Below are 24,497 nucleotides of genomic sequence, written 5' to 3'. Positions count from 1 at the left end.
TATTACTTCATAATTCATTGATACAATATACTCGTTGTTGACTCGTAATGATGTCCACGGTGCTTTCTTGAACTGGCGGAGCTTGTGATGTTAGAGGCGATGTTGATAGCAATGACTGTGCTGCTGAGGCTAAGGGTACTGTTGACACTGTTGGTAAAACAAAGCTAGCTTGTACCTGAAATGTCCTGTTCTTATTGATTAAAAACGTTCCATATTAATTGATTTCGTTGTGAGGTTTTGACCTCTATATGAGACGTTTTTCAAAGACTGCATTCATTTTAAAACAAACCATAACCTTTATTTCATCAATAAAGGTTTAAAAAGCTTTACGTAGATTATCAAATAATGATAATCTAAAATATCCTGTTTACACACGACCATTACATAATGGTTTACAATACAAATATGTTACAACAAAATAAGTTTCTTGAATGCAGTTTTTACACAATATCATACAAGCATGGACTCCAAATCTCGTCCTTATTTAAGTATGCGACAGCGGAAGCTCTTAATAATCACCTGAGAATAAACATGCTTAAAACGTCAACAAAAATGTTGGTGAGTTATAGGTTTAACCTATATATATCAAATCATAATAATAGACCACAAGATTTCATATTTCAATACACATCCCATACATAGAGATACAAATCATTCATATGGTGAACACCTGGTAACCGACATTAACAAGATGCATATATAAGAATATCCCCATCATTCCGGGACACCCTTCGAATATGATATAAATTTCGAAGTACTAAAGCATCTGGTACTTTGGATGGGGTTTGTTAGGCCTAATAGATCTATCTTTAGGATTCGCGTCAATTAGGGTGTCTGTTCCCTAATTCTTAGATTACCAGACTTAATAAAAAGGGGCATATTCGATTTCGATAATTCAACCATAGAATGTAGTTTCACGTACTTGTGTCTATTTTGTAAATCATTTATAAAACCTGCATGTATTCTCATCCCAAAAATATTAGATTTTAAAAGTGGGACTATAACTCACTTTCACAGATTTTTTACTTCGTCGAGAAGTAAGACTTGGCCACTGGTTGATTCACGAACCTATAACAATATATACATATATATCAAAGTATGTTCAAAATATATTTACAACACTTTTAATATATTTTGATGTTTTAAGTTTATTAAGTTAGCTGTCCTCGTTAGTAACCTACAACTAGTTGTCCACAGTTAGATGTACAGAAATAAATCGATAAATATTATCTTGAATCAATCCACGACCCAGTGTATACGTATCTCAGTATTGATCACAACTCAAACTATATATATTTTGGAATCAACCTCAACCCTGTATAGCTAACTCCAACATTCACATATAGAGTGTCTATGGTTGTTCCGAAATATATATAGATGTGTCGACATGATAGGTCGAAACATTGTATACGTGTCTATGGTATCTCAAGATTACATAATATACAATACAAGTTAATTAAGTTATGGTTGGAATAGATTTGTTACCAATTTTCACGTAGCTAAAATGAGAAAAATTATCCAATCTTGTTTTACCCATAACTTCTTCATTTTAAATCCGTTTTGAGTGAATCAAATTGCTATGGTTTCATATTGAACTCTATTTTATGAATCTAAACAGAAAAAGTATAGGTTTATAGTCGAAAAAATAAGTTACAAGTCGTTTTTGTAAAGATAGTCATTTCAGTCGAAAGAACGACGTCTAGATGACCATTTTAGAAAACATACTTCCACTTTGAGTTTAACCATAATTTTTGGATATAATTTCATGTTCATAATAAAAATCATTTTCTCAGAATAACAACTTTTAAATCAAAGTTTCTCATAGTTTTTAATTAACTAACCCAAAACAGCCCGCGGTGTTACTACGACGGCGTAAATCCAGTTTTACGGTGTTTTTCGTGTTTCCAGGTTTTAAATCATTAAGTTAGCATATCATATAGATATAGAACATGTATTTAGTTGATTTTAAAAGTCAAGTTAGAAGGATTAACTTTTGTTTGCGAACAAGTTTAGAATTAACTAAACTATGTTCTAGTGATTACAAGTTTAAACCTTCGAATAAGATAGCTTTATATATATGAATCGAATGATGTTATGAACATCATTACTACCTTAAGTTCCTTAGATAAACCTACTGGAAAAGAGAAAAATGGATCTTGATTCAACGGATCCTTGGATGGCTCGAAGTTCTTGAAGCAGAATCATGACACGAAAACAAGTTCAAGTAAGATCATCACTTGAAATAAGATTGTTATAGTTATATAAATTGAACCAAAGTTTGAATATGATTATTACCTTGTATTAGAATGATAACCTACTATAAGAAACAAAGATTTCTTGAGGTTGGATGATCACCTTACAAGATTGGAAGTGAGCTAGCAAACTTGAAAGTATTCTTGATTTTATGTAACTAGAACTTGTAGAATATATGAAGAACACTTAGAACTTGAAGATAGAACTTGAGAGAGATCAATTAGATGAAGAAAATTGAAGAATGAAAGTATTTGTAGGTGTTTTTGGTCGTTGGTGTATGGATTAGATATAAAGGATATGTAATTTTGTTTTCATGTAAATAAGTCATGAATGATTACTCATATTTTTGTAATTTTATGAGATATTTCATGCTAGTTGCCAAATGATGGTTCCTACATGTGTTAGGTGACTCACATGGGCTGCTAAGAGCTGATAATTGGAGTGTATATACCAATAGTACATACATCTAAAAGCTGTGTATTGTACGAGTACGAATACGGGTGCATACGAGTAGAATTGTTGATGAAACTGAACGAGGATGTAATTGTAAGCATTTTTGTTAAGTAGAAGTATTTTGATAAGTGTATTGAAGTCTTTCAAAAGTGTATAAATATATATTAAAACACTACATGTATATACATTTTAACTGAGTCGTTAAGTCATCGTTAGTCGTTACATGTAAGTGTTGTTTTGAAACCTTTAGGTTAACGATCTTGTTAAATGTTGTTAACCCAATATTTATAATATCAAATGAGATTTTAAATTATTATATTATCATGATATTATCATGTATGGATATCTCTTAATATGATATATATACATTAAATGTCTTTACAACGATAATCGTTACATATATGTCTCGTTTAAAAATCATTAAGTTAGTAGTCTTGTTTTTACATATGTAGTTCATTGTTAATATACTTAATGATATGTTTACTTATCATAGTATCATGTTAACTATATATATATATCCATATATATGTCATCATATAGTTTTTACAAGTTTTAACGTTCGTGAATCACCGGTCAACTTGGGTGGTCAATTGTCTATATGAAACATATTTCAATTAATCAAGTCTTAACAAGTTTGGTTGCTTAACATGTTGGAAACATTTAATCATGTAAATATCAATATCAATTAATATATATAAACATGGAAAAGTTCGGGTCACTACAGTACCTTACGCACTATTTCTGTCAGGGTTTCACTTTATTATTTCTATCCGCCCACTACTAATTTATAATATATAATCTCTAAAACTTTTAGAAACTACATATTCTCTGCAGAATATTTCTTCGATGAAGTTATGAATCAATACTTCATCATTTGTTGTTGTTGATATTCCTTGGTATCTATAGGGTGTATGACGTTGATGCTCGTGGGACAGATTGTGAAGTTGAGGTTTGCGGTGCGGTTGTTGTTGGTGGTGGTAATGGTACTATTGGTGCTGTTGTCGGTGGTACTGTTGATGCCGGTGATGCTGCTGGTGCTTGTAACCTTTGCACCATATTCTCCAAAGCCACTACCCGAGAGCGAAGCTCGTTGACTTCTTCTACTACACCGGGATGATTGGCGGTTCGGACGAGTGGATGAATAAGATCCAGGATTTGAGATAGTAAATTATCATGACGAGATACTCTGAAAATGAGAGAGAAAATAGTATTACGAACAGGTTCGCCGGTAAGTGCTTCAGGTTCTTCGCCAAGAGGGCAATGTGGTGGATGGAAGGGATCGCTTTCTTCTTGTCTCCAATAATTAAGTAGGATACGAACCCATCCCCAATTCATCCAGAATAGGTGATGGCTGATTGGTTGATCCATTCCGGTTACACTTTATTCAGAGTTCAGGTGAATATCCATATCGGAATAGCTGTCGGAATTTAAGGAATTTGAACTAGATACATGATCCATCTTGTATAATTAGAGAGATGATTTTTGATATGAAATAGATTATAGAATTTAGTTTGGTATTCTTCAATACATAATTTACATATGTATATATAATACCAAATTCCATAAATCACGGAGAAATTTTCGGAAGATGTCAGGAAAAGTTTACAGTAACAGATACGCTAAGATACACTATTCATGCAATCAATGCAGCAAAACGTGTCTAGACTAGGAATGATAAGTAGGTAATTTCCGGAAAAAAAAATGATAAGCAAAACTTTTAACATGCAGACACGGTCGAAGTCCACACTTACTAATGCATCCTAACAACTATCAGTTAAACACACTCATGCAAGACCTGGTTCACTAGGACCAACGCTCTGATACCAACTGTGACGATCGCTCCAAATCCATATGGACGAACACATCATTCATCGATTTCATTGCGAGGTATTTGACCTCTATATGATACGTTTTGTAAACATTGCATTCTTTTGAAAAGGCACACCATAAATGAATATTTAAATCAAAGGTTTTCGACATCTGATGATTTCTACATATGGATAATCATCGTAAATAATAGTTTACAATAGTACTTCCGTTGACAATGCAGTCAAAATAAGATACATGGTGATGATTTGGTGAATACAACGTTTCCTTGAAAAAATATGTCATGTAAGACTCCATGCACATAGCTTGTCTAACATATAAGCAAACAGAGGAAGACTTCTAGGGAACCTGAGAATAAACATGCTAACAAATATCAACACAAAGGTTGGTGAGTTCATAGTTTTAATGTTTTGAATAATCTGTACATAAAGGTGGATTACAAGATTTCAGTTGTTTCATCCAGAAACGTTTATCAAAATATTCTACAAGATTGAGCACCCTGGTAACTAAACTTAACGTACATATAATTTGTACCCTTTGTATAATCATCTTAATAATACACGCAAACCAATGTGTACGCTTCTCAAATAGCATACGTCCATTAAACAGCTAGCGCTCTAGCTCGGACGGGGATATCAAGCCCTATGGATCCATATACTACTACTCGCGCCCACCAGTTCTTATAACCGGCAGTTACTAGTTACCAAAGCTAAGGGATTTTCGGTTCAAACTCAGTATAGAATTTAGTATGTACTTGTGTCCATTGTTTTTAAAATAAAGTGCATGTATTCTCAGCCCAAAAATATATATTGCAAAATCATTTAAAAAGGGAGCAAATGAAACTCACCTTAGCAGCATATAAAGTCGTTCACCAAAATATGACTGAAACTCGGATTACCAAATAACCGTAGATCTCATCCTAGAGAACATATGTTGGTCAATAAATGTCTATCAAGCTAGGTCAAGTCATAGTGTATCACAATCCTAATGCTCGAGATTGACATACAAAAGTTATCAAAAGTCATTTCAAAAAGTCAATCTGACCCAATATGATCTTTTAAAATCTATACTATAGTTTGAATGATCATGGTAATCGAAAATAGTTTAACATTTCACATGGTTTCCCAATAGTTGAATAATTAGACTATAGTTTTATAAAGCTTTAAAATATGGTAAAACAGTCAATTTTGACAATTGTTCAACAAATCGAGACGTGCCTTATATAGAAATTCATTTACTCGATTAGTAATATTTGAAAATCCAAATTATCAATCTTATAAACAAGTTGTTTAAATATCAATTGCAGATTCAAAAGCAATTTCAATTAATGTTAATCATAATTCAGTTGTCCATATCTTTTAATTCGTTCATCGAAATTACGCGATCTCTAAATGAAAAGTTATTGATTTTTCGCCAGCTTTCCAAAAACATGCATATCATATACCTTATATCAGTAATATATGTATTAAATTCGTGATCTATCATAAACTATTTAACGACAAAATTAATCGTACTAGCATGCATAATCCTATATACCCGAGCACTAGTCAGGGATACACTATTAATATATAATAGATAAGATATAAATGCTTACACATCAATATTGTGATTCAATATTGTAGGAAAGTATGTAGACGCGACGGAAATGATAAATGCTAGGTTGACCTTTGACTCATGATCATAACCCCCAAGTAATACCCATAACCTCCATAGCTATAACCCATAATTTTCTTAGCTCTATCCCGCTCGAAAAGCTTGTATTTGAAAATAACTTGCTCATGACCTCGTCGTAGTATTTTATGTATAATAATACTAATAATAATACTAACACTAATAATAATAATAATAATAATAATAATAATAATAATAATAATAATAATAATAATAATAATAATAATAATAATAATAATAAGATTAATAATAATAATAATAATAATAATAATAATAATAATAATAATAATAAATAATAATAATAATAATAATAATAATAATAATAATAATAATAATAATAATAATAATAAATATAGAGAGCATAGATGGAGATATATATATGTGTATGTGTGTCGACAAACTGTCCAATTTATAGAAGAATTCTGATTTCTGACCCCCATGCGATCGCATGGGTTTTATGCCTATTTCTCATGCGATCGTATGACCCTCTGATCCAGCTCACAATCATTTGTTGTTTTGTTTGTCGACATATTTAAATATAATATATATAATATATATAATTTAAATAATTAATTATATATTATATTAAATTCATGTGCATAGTTGACTTGTAATTTTCGTTCCGATGACTCGTACGTTGTCACTCGACTTATGTCCCGGTTCCGGTTTCTCGAACGCATTTTCGTACGCTTAAAAAACTCGTAATTTACGTTTTGTGACTCGTACCTTTATCAAAATATAATCTTAAATTATCAATAAACTATATCATTCAAAGTGTATCTTAAACTTTCGAGTGTTTTGGTCATTTACTTCTATAAATCATTGTCTCGCTATTTTGTTAATATATATATAATAACAAATCGTTTTATAACCAAGTTAATATATATTTTCAACATTCATAAACACGTTTTAAATATACGTCGCAAGTTATTCATACAATTAATATTCCAACTTTTCATATATATTCAAATAAATATTTAAACCAATAAGTTTAATGTACGGTATCAAACAATTAATACATTGTTACGTTTTCAAGTTATAGTATATATATATATATATATGTATGTATCTATATACATATAATTGTTCGCGAATCGTCAAGAACAACCGAAAGGTATTTGAATATATGAAAGTAGTTCAAAAATTTTGAGATTCAGTTTTACAGACTTTGCTTATCGTGTCAGAAATGTTAATCATACAAAGATTAAGTTTAAATTTGGTCAGAAATTTCCGGGTCATCACAAGTAATCGGCTTAAACTGAGAAGGACAATCTGCACCAATTGTGAAGCATCTCAGTGAACACCGTTTCTTCATTTGATTTTTCGTTTATTTCTTCTTTCACATTTTAATTTAATTATTACTCTAATCAATTTCCAAACATTTTACTTTATAACAATTATTAGTAATTTAAAATACGAAAACCTTTTCTCTATGGAACGAACTCGTGCTTACTAGATAATTTACTGCACTGATCAGAAATAATTACCTGCATTTGTGTGTTAAATTTGGCTTAGTTTAATTCAAGAAAAGTAGGTGTAGAAAACACACATAAATATATATCAGTATCCATATTCATCATGAACCGGGTGAATATCCGCTGGATCGGATTACCATTATCATCCATATTCACCACTAAACGGTGTCACATGATGACATTTGCCACGTCACTTTCAGGAAGTCAAAAAGAGCAATCCCTGAACATCAAGGAGGGTCATAGTTATAAATGGTCTTATTCCCCTTTCCCCCTCCTTCTCCACCATTACATCTCCTTCCCATGGTTGCAAACGACGTCGGCTGTTGTTCGTTGCGACAACAGTTACTGTGTTTTGGTGACTACTCTATCTCGACTCGGTTTAGGCGTCTATTAAGTCGGCCAATGGTCAAAATTTGAGCTGAAGACGAAAAATTACGGGTTAACGTCGGTCAAAAGTCAAAAATACACTTAAAGTCGGTCTAATCAATCAAAACTGAAGAAGTTTAATGTTACTTTTTTGTATTATATTAGCTTTAATAACGATTATAGATACAAACTGGTCAACGAAAGATGGTTGGCTTTGAAATATGTGTGTGTGTGTGTGTGTGTGTGTATTAAAAAATAAACGTTAATCTCGACCCTCGTCTCTACCGTCTAAACCATGTCTCGACTCTTTAAAATCTCGAATCATGTCTCGATTCTTTAAAATCTCGATCATGTCTCGCACATTTTTCAACTTCTTCCTTGCCTCCTTCCTTATTCCTAAAATTATAAACTCTAATTTTTACAATCATCAAAACAATCAAATTTCTTAAAATTATAACATCAAAATTTCTTCGAACCACGAACCAGTTTCTCATCTTTACCTCTTTATTACCCCATCCGTCCTTAATTTAATGTGCAGTGTTTGTTTTTGTAATGTTTCAAATTAATTGTCCATTAATAGATAAGAATAAGAGGGTAAAATTCTTTTATACCTTAACCTATAAATTTATACATGCAGGATAAAAAGTTAGGTAAAAAAGTAAGAGGTAAAACTGTAAAGTAAAAAAAATACATGTAAGATGTGTTTTTTTTCTTTGGGACAATTATTAAAATAGATAGGTCTCGAGTTAGATGTTCTTAGGTTGCCCGGTAATTGATTTGGATTTGCGGTTTCTGAGGAGTGCTGTTGCGGGGTTGAATTGAGGATCGAGTTTATGTGTTTATGTTTTAGGCTTAGGTTTGGTGGGTTGTATTTGTTTCACTTTTCAGTTGTAATGCTTATAGTGCTTATGTGTCGTTTATAATGTTTAGAACGAACATAGTTTCTCTAGAGATCGTTATGATTTGCTTAATGTTGTACCATCGGAACCTCGGTTCTTTTATATATATACATATTACTTATTTTTGTAAAAAAAGGTGAAATTACATAAAAAGGTAACCTATTTTTCTTGTTTTTCTATTCTAGCTAATCTATTTCATTCGAAAATTAAAAAAGGAGTCTTTTTTTCAAAAGTTAATCAAAAAAAGGGTGTCGTTAACTTTTGTTAACTATCTCAGTTAAGTGTCAACATCGCATAACATGTCAATTCCTTTATCGACCAACATTTTCAACTCGCGATTTCGACGCACATTTTTGACACGCGATTTCGACACGCGTTTTTGACCTGCGTTATCGACGTGCGTTTTTGAGCGAATTTTATGTTTTTAAAAGAAAATATTAATCTCTTCTAAATTGTAATTTTATTTTTCTAAAAAAATTTAAAAGACATTTATTATTATTATTAATCATTATTATTATTAAAAATATATATATAAATATTCAATTTTGAGCGAATTTTATGTTTTTTAAAATCAACGATAAGTTTCTTAGTCGGAATCCGTGGTTTCACGGGGTAATAAACTAAATGAATTTAACATTTACATTCACTTAATACTTAAAACATATTATTACAGTGTTTCGTTTAAAGAAATTCTGTTTTCACATGTAGTTAATATAGAATCCGATTGAAGTCTGATGTCACATATTAAACCTTCATCTGACTCGGTGGGTTCAAATCTCACACCTCCACCCGACAGTACTTGTCACCGGAATCATCTGCTCATCGTCGGAATCATCTGCTCGTTACATGTCTGAACGGTCTTCAACTCCGGCGGTCTGCAGTTCTGGGTTTTTCGATTTGTTTCTTTTTTAGTTTCCTTTGCAGATCTGGACGAATTCCGGCGATTCATCGTGATGGTTTGATTGTCCAAGAATCCTTAAGGTTTTTTGTTCAAGAATGGAGGATGCAAATAAGCTTTTAGTGGAGATGAAGCAGAAAAATGTTGAGCCGGAGTTAGTTATGTATGTGAATTTGATTAAAAGGTATGTGAGGGTAAAAGGAGCAGAGAAATGGTTGGTTAAAATCTGATGTAGAAACAAAAGAAATGGATTCCAGTTCATTATTTTTTGGTCGTTTATATACACCGTTCGAGGCATTTGTTATTTGCGCTATAAGATTCAGGTGAGTCGTTGTGTCACTATTAAATTAGGTGTTTAGGTTTAATTTGTTGTTCTTGCATATTTGTTATCTATCTTTAGTTTGGATTTGGGTTTAAGTTTGATTTGAATCTTGGTTTAAGTTTGGTTTGAATCTGAGTTTAGTTTACATTTGATTTAATGTTGTTCTTGTGAATATCGATTTCCATGTTGGTGTTGAGAAATAATTAATGGTATGTGAAGAAAGATTAAAGCAAAAAAGCTATAGGGTGATGGGTCTATAATTTATAATTTATGTTCGGAATGGTGTTTTATGACAAGGGATTGATGTTATTTCAAAATTCAATGGTAGAAACAAGGCATTTTTATGAGTTTTCATGTATATTAAGTGTTGAAGAATAAATAATAGAGTAAGTAGTATAAATCTATATCATTAATCATTAATATTTAATATACAATATAAAAACAATACAATTAATATTTATTATTATTAATAGTAAAATGAAACAAGTGGTTATGAATGAGGTTTGAGGGTTGGAGCTTTTGTATGATAACTCTCCACATGATCTTACATGATCTTCCATCTAAAGGTAACCCACTAGCTTAAGATATCTTGTTATAAGACATGGAGAGAGAGAGAAGAAAAGGCACTGCAGGTTTGAACTACATTTCATTTTCATATTCCATTTGCCTATATAAAGAGGAGGCAATGAACGAAAAAGAGGGACTTCTTTCTTTTAAAGCAATCTATCTATCATCACATAAATATGTGATACAAAATAGGATTCGAGGCCGAAAGAAAAGAAAAGTCCAACTCATATATACACACAACTCTTTCATATATTTACAACTCATTTATATATACTCCATATAATTTGTCAAACTTACACATGCACTTGTTCTCTAAAACAATTAGAAAAACATAAAAGTGTAGAAGTATGCTTGAAGTCTCCAAGAGTAAATAAAGTATTACTCTCATACACATCTCACAAAGCAATGCCTTCTCATTCATATTCGTTCGGTTCTTATATAGGTTAGTGGCGTAAAACCAATTGCACAAGAAGTGCAATATGAGTTACCAAATAGGGAATCGCCACCCGATACGATAAAATCCTCTAAACCTTCATATTAGCCCAACAAATATAACTCATTTCGTGAGTGATACCGTTAAACAAGTCAACGAGTACGGCCATCACGGACCATATTAGTGTCTTGTAAATTGACGTATCATCAAAGAAGAATGCAAAAAAGAAGATAAAAAATGCTGAAAAAGTCGACTCCTGCGAGCTGTTACCATTTTGACTTTCGTTTGAGGTGAATCAAATTGTCACACGTCCGTATTTCAAAGATCTATACAACGACGGTGTCGTAAAAATACGGCCTTTGTACCAAAATGTTGAAGAGAGCATTTTTATGGTTCAGATGTAAATATACGGTCTGATCACAATAATTTTACGGCGGTCTCTTTTTGAAAGTTCACGAATGGACGATTTTTAGAGAATTTTTGGCTCAGGGAGCAACATATTTCACATCTATAAATACAATTCCTAGACCTACGAATATATCATTCCATAACCCTATTTAGAAGCTAGACTTCATGCATTGACACCATCAAGTCTAAGTTTTTCAAGATTGAAGATTTAACCTTTGTCCATCATCAACTTTTTATCATGTCCATCATCATGAACATGCACAGCTAATTTTCTTTTCTTTATTCATTCCAATGAACTTTTAATGTACGGTTTATTCATTCAAGTTTGTGCGTGGTTTGTAATATTACAATGATAAAGTCTTTTGATTTATAATTTTGTAAACCATTTAAGTGTTTGTTTAATGCAAGTTTGTTGATTTTGATTATTGCAAGACGTATCATTGTAATTTAACAATTGTGCTTAATTCACTTAGTGTTAATTTAGATTATGGATAAAGACAAATGTTTAGTTTACATAATCGTGTCCAAGATAATTACATTAATGAATTTAAGAATTCATGTATATGTGACTAAAATAATAACTTGATAAGCACACATGTTTGTTTGAATAAATGATACTTAATTGGGATTTGGAAGGGATAAGAGGCTTTAATCCATTGTTCGCAACTTCTCGTTTTAATAATTTGCTTTAGTGATTGCTTAAATAAACTCTTAAAGTTTAAGTCTTTTGATTAGTTAATGCACTTTAGTGTAATTACAAAAAAACCTCCTGAAAACTGCTTGCTTTTAATCACAATTTCCCGTTGAACGAACATTTCTTACCCTAACTAATTTAAGGTAATTAAGTTATTTTTGATTGGTACTTCAACGTCCATCAAAGGGCAATTTTTTGAATTTGAATTCTCTCCATGATGGAAAGGGTTTCCTTCCCCCAACCCTACTTTTCAACCCTCACCACCCTTTACCACCGTTCCTGCACCCTCTGCCGCCACTTCGCCACCCTCCAATCACTTTCGTCTCCCGTTTCCAACAATCTCTTCACAACATCCGCCACTCATAATCTCCCAAATCCTGCCTATTCTCCTTTTTCGGACACCTTCTCACCATTTCGCTTTTTCTAATATCCAAAATCACAAACCTTTTAAACATTCATCTAACTTGTTTCGTTTATACAGTTCAGCGGCTATTAACGATGTTTCTACACCTGCGATTGTTGATGGTGTCAACAATGATTCTCGACCAGTTTCTCCGCCTACTACTCTTCCTTGTCACAACGGAGGCAACATCATTATAGGTTGATTAGAGAGATCATATACTACACGTATGATCGAGACTATGTTTGGTAAGTTTTGCGAGTTTTTCGAGATTAAATTTTGGAGTGCTTCTATTGCTGTCTCGGAAATGAATGGTTCCAATATCTTCGGCCAATCCATTTATGTGGCTTGGCTTAGACGTCGATAGTTCAAACCTTCCAGCAAACAGCGGTTTCCAAACTCTGGCGTAAAATTTCTTGAATGGTGCTATTGTTACTTAAATGGAACTTTCGGTTATTTTAATCGATTTGGTCCCGATGAAAGATGCAAAGCTCAAGGAGTTATTGCTTCGGTGCAAGGCTAATGTTACTAGTATAAGTTTTTACGACCCATATGGTTGTATTTGTGTGTGTAATGCCTCATTTAGTGTCTCTGCCTTGCTCCATGCATCGGGTGATGATTTTGTTTGTTGTGCTCCTGTTTCAGATGTAGCTTTGTGCTTCGTGCTATTGTAGGTATGCGTGGCTTGAAATCGCTGGAGTTCCCCCAACTGTTTCTTCGAATACAGTGCACCGACCATTGCCGATTTTTTGGTGACGTTTTGTCGCTTGCAAAATCTACTTCTAAGTTTGCTAATCTTGGTTCACTTTTTGTGTTCGTTAAAGCTTTAAGGGTCAAGCACCTACATGATTTGGTGGACGTGGATCTTGATGATGTGGATTCGACTATTCAAGCATGGGTTTCGGAGATCTCTGATATTACACAATTGGATCGAGTTTTGTTTGAATGTTTGGATCAAGATTTGATTGCTTTTTTTAACCGATCCAACATTTTCAATCAGGCTACTGTTGATGCCATCGGACGTGTAACAGTTCCGGAGGTTATTGTTGAGTCTGTCAACGAGGGTCATCAATCGAGCTTGCTTTATCAGAACCACTTTGATACGTACAGTACGTGATTTTGTTTATAATGGTCCGATGTTTGGTTCATTAGACAAACTTAAGTCTGACGTCAGGTTGGATAAATCGTTTTAATTAATCACAGGGAATTTGTTTTAGGAATCATCAACGTGACGTGGTTGAAGATGATGTTGTTGTCTAGGATTTGGTTCCACTTTCAATTCCTTTGATTGATTCTGCGAAGCCGGTTTTAGCTACTGATGTGGCCTCTTCTTCCTTGAGTTCTAATGATTATGACAATGTTAAATTGAAATTTGGTAAATGTAGGAATAAGGCTATTATTAAAGAGTCATTGGTTAAAGTTGTCGATGGTACAAAGGTGTAAGACACGGATAAGCTTGGTTCCGGTTTTTTTTATGGATGCGTTCATGAGGGGGTGTTACCTCCTTCCTCAACTATTTTGGTTGGATCCGCATCGACAAATATCCTAACGTACAAGATTGAGAAGCATTCGGATGATGTGGATATGAGTGGCAAGATAGACGACAACGGGGTCTAAACGATTCGGTAACTTCTGCCTTCGTTTTTTTCTACTAGTTTGTTTGTTTTTGTTTTGGTTGTTGTTACTTTTTTTGTTTCTTGGTTCATAGCTGTAGGATTGGTTCTAGCTTTGTTTGTTGGTCGTGGTGTCGTGTATTTCGTTTTGTTGTTCGGTGTGGCTCAGAAGTAGATATCGGGTAGGTTTTTTGTTTTCTAGTTTCGAGCCCATCCGTTATATCATTGTATCTTTGTTCAGTTAATTCATCTTTTGATGAATTAACCTTTGTTATAGTGTTTGTTATTTTAGGATAAAAAAAGAAAGAGATGGTAAAAGAAGAGGAAGGAATGAATTTGATGAAAATACCCTCATGTGTCAGGCACACAACTTGACTGGACTTGACATAAAAACCAATGAACGTCACGTGGAAGGACTATCTACGTTAAAGATAACAATTCAAAGAACTACCAATGCCAAAACAAGTTGTATGGACTACGCGTGAAAATTAGGCTTAACCACAGGGACTATAAGCATAATTTTATCTTTTTTTTATTTTGTTTGATTTTAATATTGTGTCCTTATTCATATTTGATTACAGAAATATGATTAGGGTTGGTGTTGGCGTAGTTAAGAAGAAGAAAAGAAAGAAAAAACAAGAAGTAAAGGCAAAATGACAAAAATAACCTCATGTGAGTAGCACGTGAGGTGACTTATTAGGCAACAGACGTTAAGCTCATGGACCAACCACGTAATCCGTGTAAACCATAGTGACCAATCAAGTAAAAAAATAAGTTAAGAGTCTTGCAATCTGATACAAAATCACGTTGAGCAATAGCTTAATTATGTCTAAAAGAAATTCGCTACATTCACATATCATATTTTTAGTAGACATAAGCGGATCAAAATATCAAATATGAATAAAGATTTTGCATGGGTTAAGTTATTGGGCTTTTTCCCATTTCCTATTTGTGTTTGGGACCACAAAATCTACAGTAATTTAAGATATTCAAATAAACTACTCTGTAGTTTGCAATGTGAGTTCATGGACACAGGTCATGAAGCAAATAAATAAAGTTATTATAAGGGCGAGTATTTTTTGACTCTGTGTTTATTTTGTGACAATTGCTAGAACTTATTAAAGTATAAAGACATTTAAGTTCTACTATGCAAACCTTTTAAACGCGTAATACTACTTATTAAACTTTGCATTTAAGAATGTAAGAAATATATTCAAAAGAAATATAATAAGATGTGTTTTGTTGAGTTAATTATTCACGTTGCTTACATGTAGAAACCCCTAACCGTATAGCTATGTAAACAAACACACGTATTTGATAATCTTATTTGCCATTCTGTTTTGGTAATTGGTATCAATCAATTATTTCACTTCACATTTCATTGACATTTTCATAATTTTCATTTCTTTGTTTTTCCGATTTCATAAACAAATTAAGATGACAGTTTCAGCCTCGGCTGCTGCTTTCGTCGTTACTAATTGTTACCACCAATGTCTGTCCCCCTTTCCCTTAACGACCTCGCGTTTTCCATGCAAAACAGCTGATCCGCTGCACTCTAGGTGTCGCACACTTTATCACCGTCAGCCTCGTTATGGTACTCCATGTTATGTATACACATGCGATAAAAAGCACTAAAAGTACTAAAAGTGTAATAATCTTGGATTCTTGGTATCATTTTTAGGTGATAAAAAAATGATTGCAAGATCAATAAAGTGTTCAATGAAGACGAAAGATCCAACAAAACGACGAGTGGTTGTGACAGGAATGGGTGTGGAGACGCCAATTGGTCAAAATCCAGATGAATATTACAATAATCTGCTCGAAGGTGTTAGTGGCATTAGCGAAATTGAGGCGTTTGATTGTTCAAAATATCCAACTGTATGTAATGTATCAGTTTTTCAAAACTCGTATGTACGTGTTATGTTTTGTTGATTAGGGTATAAGGATAACATGGTTTGAATCACAGAGAATAGCAGCACAAATAAAAAATTTCTCGACTGGCGATTGGGTCACGCCAAAGCTCGCTAAAAAGCTTGATAAGTTCATGCTTTACTTGCTGACAGCTGGCAAGAAAGCGGTAGAGGACGGTGGCTTAATATTAGGTGAAATGGCGGAGATTGATAAAAGTAGATGTGGCGTTTTGATTGGATCCGGTATGGGTGGTATGAAGGTATTATTCAACAATCGAAATCGAATAGAATTAATTGAATAGTTGAATTACTTGAATAAAAATCGAGTTCTTTTTATAGAAATATACTTGGTTTGTTGATTGGTTTTGTAGGTTGTGAGTGACAGTGTAGAAGCCCTTCGAGTTTCATACAAGAAAATGACACCTTTCTGCATACCGTTTGCAAGTACAAATATTGGATCATCATTACTAGCCATTGATCTGGTGAGATTAAACCGATTTCTATTGCATTAAGAACATTAAAAATTTATTCAACTAATTTCTTGATAAATAAAATACCGAAATTTGACTTCAGGGTTGGATGGGTCCAACTTATTCTATCTCTACAGCTTGTGCTACAAGCAATTTCTGTATTTTAAATGCTGCAAATCACATTATCGACGGAGATGCTGTAAGTTTTACTGTATTTTTCATTACTATTTATGATAAGACCATTGATTTTTATCGTTCTAAGAATCTTGCAGGACATGATGCTCTGTGGTGGCTCTGAATCTGCTATTCTACCATCAGGTGTTATTTTATTTTTCTTATTAATCTTGTCGAATATTGAAGATATAGATATAGATATAGGTTTGTGCAGGACTTGGAGGTTTTGTGGCATGCAAAGCATTAAGTGAGAGGAATGATGATCCTACAAAGGCTTCACGTCCATGGGATTCGGTACATCTTTCCGTACGATTTGTTTATATCATACGATTTTGGAATGTCATTCTTTTTAGTTTTTATTTCATGTTGAACAGGGGCGTGACGGATTTGTTATGGGAGAAGGTGCTGGTGTTTTGTTGTTGGAAGAACTTAATCATGCTAAAGTATGTTATTGATATATTAGCAATTCTCATATAAGTACTACTTAATACTTAATATATATGAAGCCATGGTATTTTGCTAATCATTTTTCAGTTTCGATTTGGTGACAGAAAAGGGGTGCTAATATTTACGCTGAAGTGCTAGGCGGAAGTTTTAGTTCTGATGCTTACCATATGACAAAGCCTCACCCTGAAGGTAAGGTAGATCAAACGAAAATCTTTAAGTAAATGGGTAAACGGATAAGGTTCTCTCTGTCAGGCTAGGGGGTTATTTTATACTCTGGTGTCTAACCGGATTATCCGTGACCGTTTCCGACCCTCTACCGATCCCTCAAGTATAATTTATAAATAAATGTAGTTGACCATATATTAATCGGGTCACTGTCAGGGGCGTAACTACTAAAGGGCATGCGAGGGCACCCGCCCCTAGGGAATATGTAAGTTTTAATATAAAAATTTTGGATTTTTTCATTTTCCCCCAAGGGGATTTTTTTTTCTAGCTCAAAAGTCTTCATATTTGCCCTCAAAGCCTCCATATTTGCTCAAAATTCTTAATATTTACCCAAAAGGGCTCCATATTTTGCGTACAAAAAGTTGCTAGACTTATAAAAAAAAAATTCGCCCTCGGTGAAAAAAATTTCTGGTTCCGCCACTAGTCACTGTATGTACAATTTTTAGGTCTTGGTATCATATTATGCATGGAAAAGGCGTTATCACAGTCGGGGGTAGCTAGGGAAGATGTGAACTACATAAACGCTCATGCAACATCAACACCAGCGGGAGACATCAAGGAGTACGAAGCTATTGTTCATTGTTTTGGCCAAAATCAAGAGGTGTTTATGACATGATCAATATTACTTGCATTAATCGGTTTTGTATTGAAATATTTTTATGCTGCAGTTGAGGATGAACTCGACAAAATCCATGATTGGTCACCTTATGGGAGCTGCTGGTGCAGTTGAAGCCGTTGCAACTATACAGGTAATGCAAATAAACCAATTTGTACTTGCAAATATTAACAACTTTATATATTATTTTGGTTTTGGTATGTTATGCAGGCGATACGAACAGGTTGGGTACATCCGAATATTAATCTTGATGATCCAGACAAAGATGTGGTAAGACTATGACTATACAACTTAATATCAGTTGCTTGCATATTATAATAATGCATTAATGAATTAATGGTACTGAATATAACTAACGGTGACAAATTGATCTATATGAAACTTAACAGGACATGAAGTTTCTGGTGGGACCAAAGAAAGAAAGACTTGATATCAAGGTGGCGTTATCGAACTCGTTCGGGTTTGGTGGCCACAATTCATCTGTACTATTTGCACCATTTCATTAGATGCTGTAGAGGTGACCAACCTCCCTTTTCATAAAAGATTATAGTTAATTAGTTATTTTATTGAGTAAATTTCACATTAATCTTTGTATTTTGTCAAAAACGATCCCTCGAAAACTTAAGTATCCTGGAACATCCTTAAGACAACAACAAAAACATTATTCAATCCCGTTCAAGCGATGTATGCGAAGGTAGAATTTAATAAATAATCTTAACCTAACAATTGTACAGACTCTAGTCCATCTTTGTATATGCCATACTCACCCCCAAATTCAAACAAAAATTCAATAACACAACCCCTAAATTTGTCAATTCACCCTTCTTTTTCTCAATTCACATACAAAAATGCAATCATGTTCAAATACAAGGATCATCAGAACTAATATCCCATTCATCAAGCACATGATACACTTTTATCATTTTACCCTTCAAAATCATAAAATGGGCATTTATAAAAATTCAATCTTTTCTGTTATGCTAATGAGAACCCACAAAAAGATTACCTCTATACATGATACTTTTGAAAAAAATGATGTTTAATCAGAAACATCCACAAAATTATAAACTTCATTATGTTATAATCCCACAATTTTTTATGAAAACTTTGAGTCAAAATGTTGTAACAGCATCTAACAAAGGGTAATTTGTATCACATTATACAGAGATTATGAGTATATTTTTGCTCTGTTACATTATATTCTAAATCATATATGATCTATGTATGAACACATTCTTTATTTTATAACAAAAACTAGCAAGACTAGTTACATAATTAACTACCCATCATTATATATATAGATTAACTTTTAACAAGCAAGAAAGTAACATAAATACAGCATATGCATATGTTTTAGCTGATTAGCAAATCAATAACATATAATCATTATAATGAGACTTGGGTTAAGGGTGATCAAGACGATTAATGAGATAAAGAGCGTTACTAGTGACTTTCGCGACATTTGTAACTTTCTTTTTGACATCCGACCGAACCCTACCTTCGATCTCCTTAAACCCATCGAGACACGTATCTTCATTAGTCAATGCTGCACTCACCCATGTTTGAGCATTACTCATTTGCCACTTAAAGCTGCCTCTTCTAAGTTTCTTGAGCTCACCCAACGTCTTCCTTAAATCGTCTACGGAATCCGATATCTGGCTAGCACAATCCTTCACAGCTCCCTTTTCCCGTTTGTTCGCTTCTTTTTGCATCCCGGAAAGAAACTGGGTCACTTTGGCGGCTCGAGTGATGCTGACTTTGATCGCGGCTTGTGCCAGCTCACGTGGGGTGGTCATTGGTCCTTTGTAGACTGAAAGTGTATGGAAACAAACTTTTGGAAATGTGGCGTGCACGCACGATGACTGGACTAGATCTGATGACGTGGCGGACGGGGCGGCCGTGACGAATGCGGTGGAAAAAAGAATGACGGTGAAGAAAAAGATGCAGAAATCCATTGAGGAATGGGAGTGAAACCAAGTGAGAAAAGTGTGAAGTAGTAGTAGAATATCAGTAGGTGAGAAACAAGTTTAATAAGAGCTAGACCATAATATTAATTAATGAGACAGAAAGCATGATGGGCTGGACATAAAGGTAATTACATTAAAAAGTTTTATTAACTTCATTAAAAAGAATTAGGTGTATTTTTTTTTTTTACTTCGTTGATTCGTAAGAAACGACATTTTACCTGATTCTAATTGGGTATAGTTGCTATAAGATGTCACAAAATAGTAATAAAAGTAAGGCAAAAAATGAATTGTTGGTGATTATATAAATAAGGAAATGTATAGCTAGATGAAGGAAGAAGAAAGGACACCGAAAGAAGAGGCTGTCAGTTTACTGATTTTAAATGCCCACCTACATTTGTTGGCCATTTAACAGTGGATGAAATAAAGATAAAGATGGGTTTGGTCAGGGTCAGGGTCAGGTCATATGGGTTAAAACTTAAAAGTTAAAACCAAGAACTGTAAATTTTGTTTAATGATCAATTAAATACATAGGTTGCGTCTGGTGAGAATGCGACTTATAATTCGGTATAGGGGTGCCATATCTTGGTAGGATATGAATGGACAAAAAACCTTAAATATATGATAAAAAGTTCATACATACATATATATATATATATATATATATATATATATATATATATATATATATATATATATATATATATATATATATATATATATAGGAGCAGGATCAATGGGGAAGTAACCAAGCGGGGGGAAGAAAAAAAATATTTTTTTCGTTTTTTTTGGAACTTTTTTTTCCCGGCATCAAGATCACACGAAAATATGAACATTTAGAAAAGACACTTCGTGATGAATGTTATTATTTAGGCGGGAAAACGATCGACAAAAATAACATTCAAGATAATATTGTTCGTGAAGAATGTGAACGTTTTTTTTCTTCATGTTTTGTGAAGTAAAATTTAGCCCGATTTAGAGTTTAGGGTTTAGGGTTTGGTGTTTTGGGTTTATTCCGTAAAGAGTTATGAGTCGCCAAAAGAGTTATGCTGATGTAAGAAGAAAACCGCTAGAATTTCAAGTGGGCGACAAAGTCATGTTGAAAGTGTCACCCTGGAAAGGTGTTGTGCGATTCGGTAAACGAGGAAAGCTAAGTCCTAGGTACGTAGGACCCTTTGAAATCAACGAAAGAATTGGAGCAGTTGCTTATCGATTAAAGCTACCGCAAGAACTTAGTAGTGTTCACGACACATTTCACGTGTCAAATTTGAAGAAATGTTTAGCTGAAGAGGATGTCGTAATTCCTCTTGACGAAATACGAATCAATGATAAACTCCATTTTGTCGAAGAACCTGTTGAAATCATGGACCGTGAGGTCAAACAATTAAAACAAAGCAAAATACCGATAGTTAGAGTTCGTTGAAACGCTAGACGAGGACCCGAGTTTACTTGGGAACGTGAGGATCAAATGAAGCAAAAGTATCCACATTTGTTCACTGATATCGCTCATAAAACAGGTACTACTCAAAATTTCGGGACGAAATTTTCTTTAACGGGGAGGTTATGTGATGACCCGGAAAATTTCGACTTATTTAAACCAATTCTCTATACGATTTATTATTTTGACACGTTAAACAAAGTCTGTTAGATTGAGTCTCAAAAATTTTAGAACTGTTTCATATATACAATTACCTTTGACTACTCTCGACGATTCATGAACAATTATATGTATGTATATATATATGTACAAGTAAAAACGACTTTTCTACAGTAAAACACTATTTGCTACAGTAAAATACTATTTGCTACAGTACTATTTGCTACAGTAAATACTATTTGATGTCGACGAACTAGCAAACAAAATGGGAAAGGCGGCCATGCGATCGCATGGCAAAAACACTGAAAACTCATGCGATCGCACGAGCTACAGTAAATCGAAAAGTACTATAAAAAGGCCAGTTTGTTCGACGATATACTTCACAACATATTTTCTTATGTAATTTAAATTTTAATTTATAATTATAATTATAATTTTAATTTAAGTTAATAATAATAAAGTATATTCGAGGGTGTTTTAATTCGGGTTTCAAACCGCTTTAAGCTAAGGAAATATTGGGTATTGTTTGGGGTATTGTTCTTGAATCCAAGGCTAACCATACAGTCGTCTACCGTCATTACGTCTACGCAATTTGCCTACAATATTGAGTCTCAATATTGAACTGTGAGTTTATAGTCTCACTTTTTAAATACTTTAAATATTTTTGGGCTGAGAATACATGCAATTTATTTTAAACACGATAAGACACAAGTACATACTAAATTCTACACTGAGTTAAACCGAAAATCCCTTAGCTTTGGTAACTAGTAGCTGCCAGTACATAGGATATGGACTGGTGGGCGCGAATAATTGTATATGGATCCATAGGGCTTGACATCCCCGTCCGAGCTAGAGCGCTAGCCTTTTAACGGACGTATGTTATTTGAGTTTAAGACACGTTGGTTTGCGTGTATTAAAACGAATGGGGTAATTATCACTATAACGTTAAGTTTAGTTACCAGGGTGCTCTGTTACGTAGAATCTATTGATAAACTTTTGATGAAATCTTGTGGTCTATCTTTATATATGTTTATGACTCGAGCAATTAAACCTATAACTCACCAACATTCGTGTTGACTTTTTAGCATGTTTTATTCTCAGGTCCTTAGAATGCTTCCGCTGTGATGTGCTTGTTGCCTGCATGGAGTCTCTCATGCTTTGTACAAAGTTTATTGCATTCAAAATAAAACTGCGTTGTGTAATAAATAACTGAACTGTGATGTCAACCTGTAAATTAAAGACTTATGTATTTCGAGATTTTGCTTATACCTAAGCACTCGCCCACATGTTTATAACTTTCTATGTTTAGAAAGTCACTTATTTTAATGAATGCAATATTTTATCAAAACGTATCATATAGAGGTCAAAACTTCACTGTGGAATCAATGATTAACGTGCCGCGTCAATAGCGATTTTGACGGGTCGTTACAAACGCGCTTCTTGATTTAGGTCATGAAGTTGTCGTCCAGACCAGCTGTAGGTTGACGAAAAATCTAGAAAAGTCATCACTAAAATCAGTAGGAAATCCACGGACCTCAGCATCAAACAGGGTCGCCAAGTGGTCAGACTTATCCTAACCATGAGAGGATCTGTCTTGTAAAATGGGGAGGGCGCCGTGCAAATTAGCTTGATAAGACTAATGAATCAGACCTCCAGAAAGGATAATCTCCTTAAAGATCAAAAATCAGCTTTTAAGACCGATATTACTCAATCCTTGAGATTGACCTTAAAGATTGAGAATTACAAACTCATGAAATTCAATGATATCTAAACTCGAGCTTGAACGAGAAAATATTTTGATCAAAATTACAAACCGATTTGTTTTCTGAAAATTCATTTTCAATGCGTTCATTACCATTGAACGTAAAATCCTAGGAATTCACCTGAAATTCATTAAGGTCACCTGAACCAAATCGGGTGTCAACCGTAAGAACGGTGGTTGCATAGCATGGTCAAAAACAGGACCTTGTGCCAGACTGAAGAAAAATTATAAGGGTGAGCTTTACTATTGCTCCTACCAAGGATAGTAATTGCATCCGACATGTTATAGACCATAATTAAAAGCATGTCAGGGGACATTGCCTTAACAGTTGCTTGTTCAACGCTTTCCTTTACAACCGGACGGTAGTTTATCGAATGGTAATATACGGAACAAGTATACTGGACGTGTTGCTTTCCTAATACAAGGTTAGCAAGTGGGTGACACAAAACCACAAGTTTTGAGCTAAAATTTTCAAATCTGAAACCCACCAAACCCACAAAAATAATTTGCAAACACCGGTGAAGGGTTATTCCGGAAAACTTATCTAGGGTAAAAGCTAGATTAAATTTTAAAAAAAAAGATCAAATGTTTTCATAAAGATCCAATTTCCTTAAAGGATCTAAATTTTATAGTCATGTGGGACTGTAAACCACAACGTTACTACCATTGTTTATACCGCCGTATAGAAATTACTGATGTACAAAGTGTGAAGAATAAAGAAGTGATTCTAGTATTTTTATTTCAAAACTATATTGCTTGAGGACAAGCAACGCTCAAGTGTGGGAATATTTGATAATTTTAAAAACGAACATATATTTCATAGCATTATCCCTCAAGAAAGACAGGCTTTTAGTTGCAATTGTTCTATTTACAAGTGATATTCGTTTAAATAATAAAAGGTGAAGACAAAAGACAGATTCGACGAATTGAAGACGCAAACGACCAAAAAGCTCAAAAGTACAAAGTACAATCAAAGTGGTTCCAATTATTGATAAGAAACGTCTCAAAATTACAAGAGTACAAGACGCGAAACGCAAAATACAAGATATTAAA

The 24,497-nt window shown here is 33.6% G+C and overlaps 2 protein-coding genes across 2 annotated transcripts; one reads left to right on the top strand and one right to left on the bottom strand.

The window, feature by feature from the left end:
• The first annotated feature begins 15,971 nt into the window (after window positions 1-15,971).
• On the top strand, window positions 15,972-18,627 carry LOC139842754 (3-oxoacyl-[acyl-carrier-protein] synthase II, chloroplastic-like). The gene is made up of 12 exons (XM_071832864.1): window positions 15,972-16,157; window positions 16,246-16,449; window positions 16,561-16,671; window positions 16,763-16,858; window positions 16,932-16,977; window positions 17,048-17,127; window positions 17,208-17,276; window positions 17,385-17,469; window positions 17,952-18,106; window positions 18,174-18,254; window positions 18,332-18,391; window positions 18,511-18,627. The coding sequence occupies exons 1-12, from the start codon at window positions 15,972-15,974 to the stop codon at window positions 18,625-18,627; spliced, it is 1,290 nt and encodes a 429-aa protein (XP_071688965.1).
• An 855-nt stretch (window positions 18,628-19,482) lies between these two features.
• Window positions 19,483-20,105, bottom strand: LOC139877933 (pectinesterase inhibitor 3-like). The gene has a single exon (XM_071865336.1). The coding sequence runs from the start codon at window positions 20,074-20,076 to the stop codon at window positions 19,525-19,527; it is 552 nt and encodes a 183-aa protein (XP_071721437.1). The 5' UTR covers window positions 20,077-20,105; the 3' UTR covers window positions 19,483-19,524.
• Window positions 20,106-24,497: the final 4,392 nt, after the last annotated feature.

Source organism: Rutidosis leptorrhynchoides, chromosome 1 (genome assembly GCF_046630445.1).
Source record: "Rutidosis leptorrhynchoides isolate AG116_Rl617_1_P2 chromosome 1, CSIRO_AGI_Rlap_v1, whole genome shotgun sequence".
Classification (NCBI taxonomy): Eukaryota; Viridiplantae; Streptophyta; class Magnoliopsida; order Asterales; family Asteraceae; genus Rutidosis; species Rutidosis leptorrhynchoides.
The sequence above is the reverse complement of the archived record's forward strand: the minus strand, read 5'-3'. Positions and strand labels throughout refer to the sequence as shown.

What these genes read in the sequence shown, in the direction of transcription:
- LOC139842754 (XM_071832864.1), top strand. Translation starts at nt 15,972, where the DNA reads ATGATTGCAAGATCAATAAAGTGTTCAATGAAGACGAAAGATCCAACA. An exon ending in AAGAACTTAATCATGCTAAA is followed by an intron (nt 17,277 to 17,384) that starts GTATGTTATTGA and finishes ATTTGGTGACAG; the next exon opens with AAAAGGGGTGCTAATATTTA. An exon ending in AAGCCGTTGCAACTATACAG is followed by an intron (nt 18,255 to 18,331) that starts GTAATGCAAATA and finishes TATGTTATGCAG; the next exon opens with GCGATACGAACAGGTTGGGT.
- LOC139877933 (XM_071865336.1), bottom strand. Translation starts at nt 20,076, where the DNA reads ATGGATTTCTGCATCTTTTTCTTCACCGTCATTCTTTTTTCCACCGCA.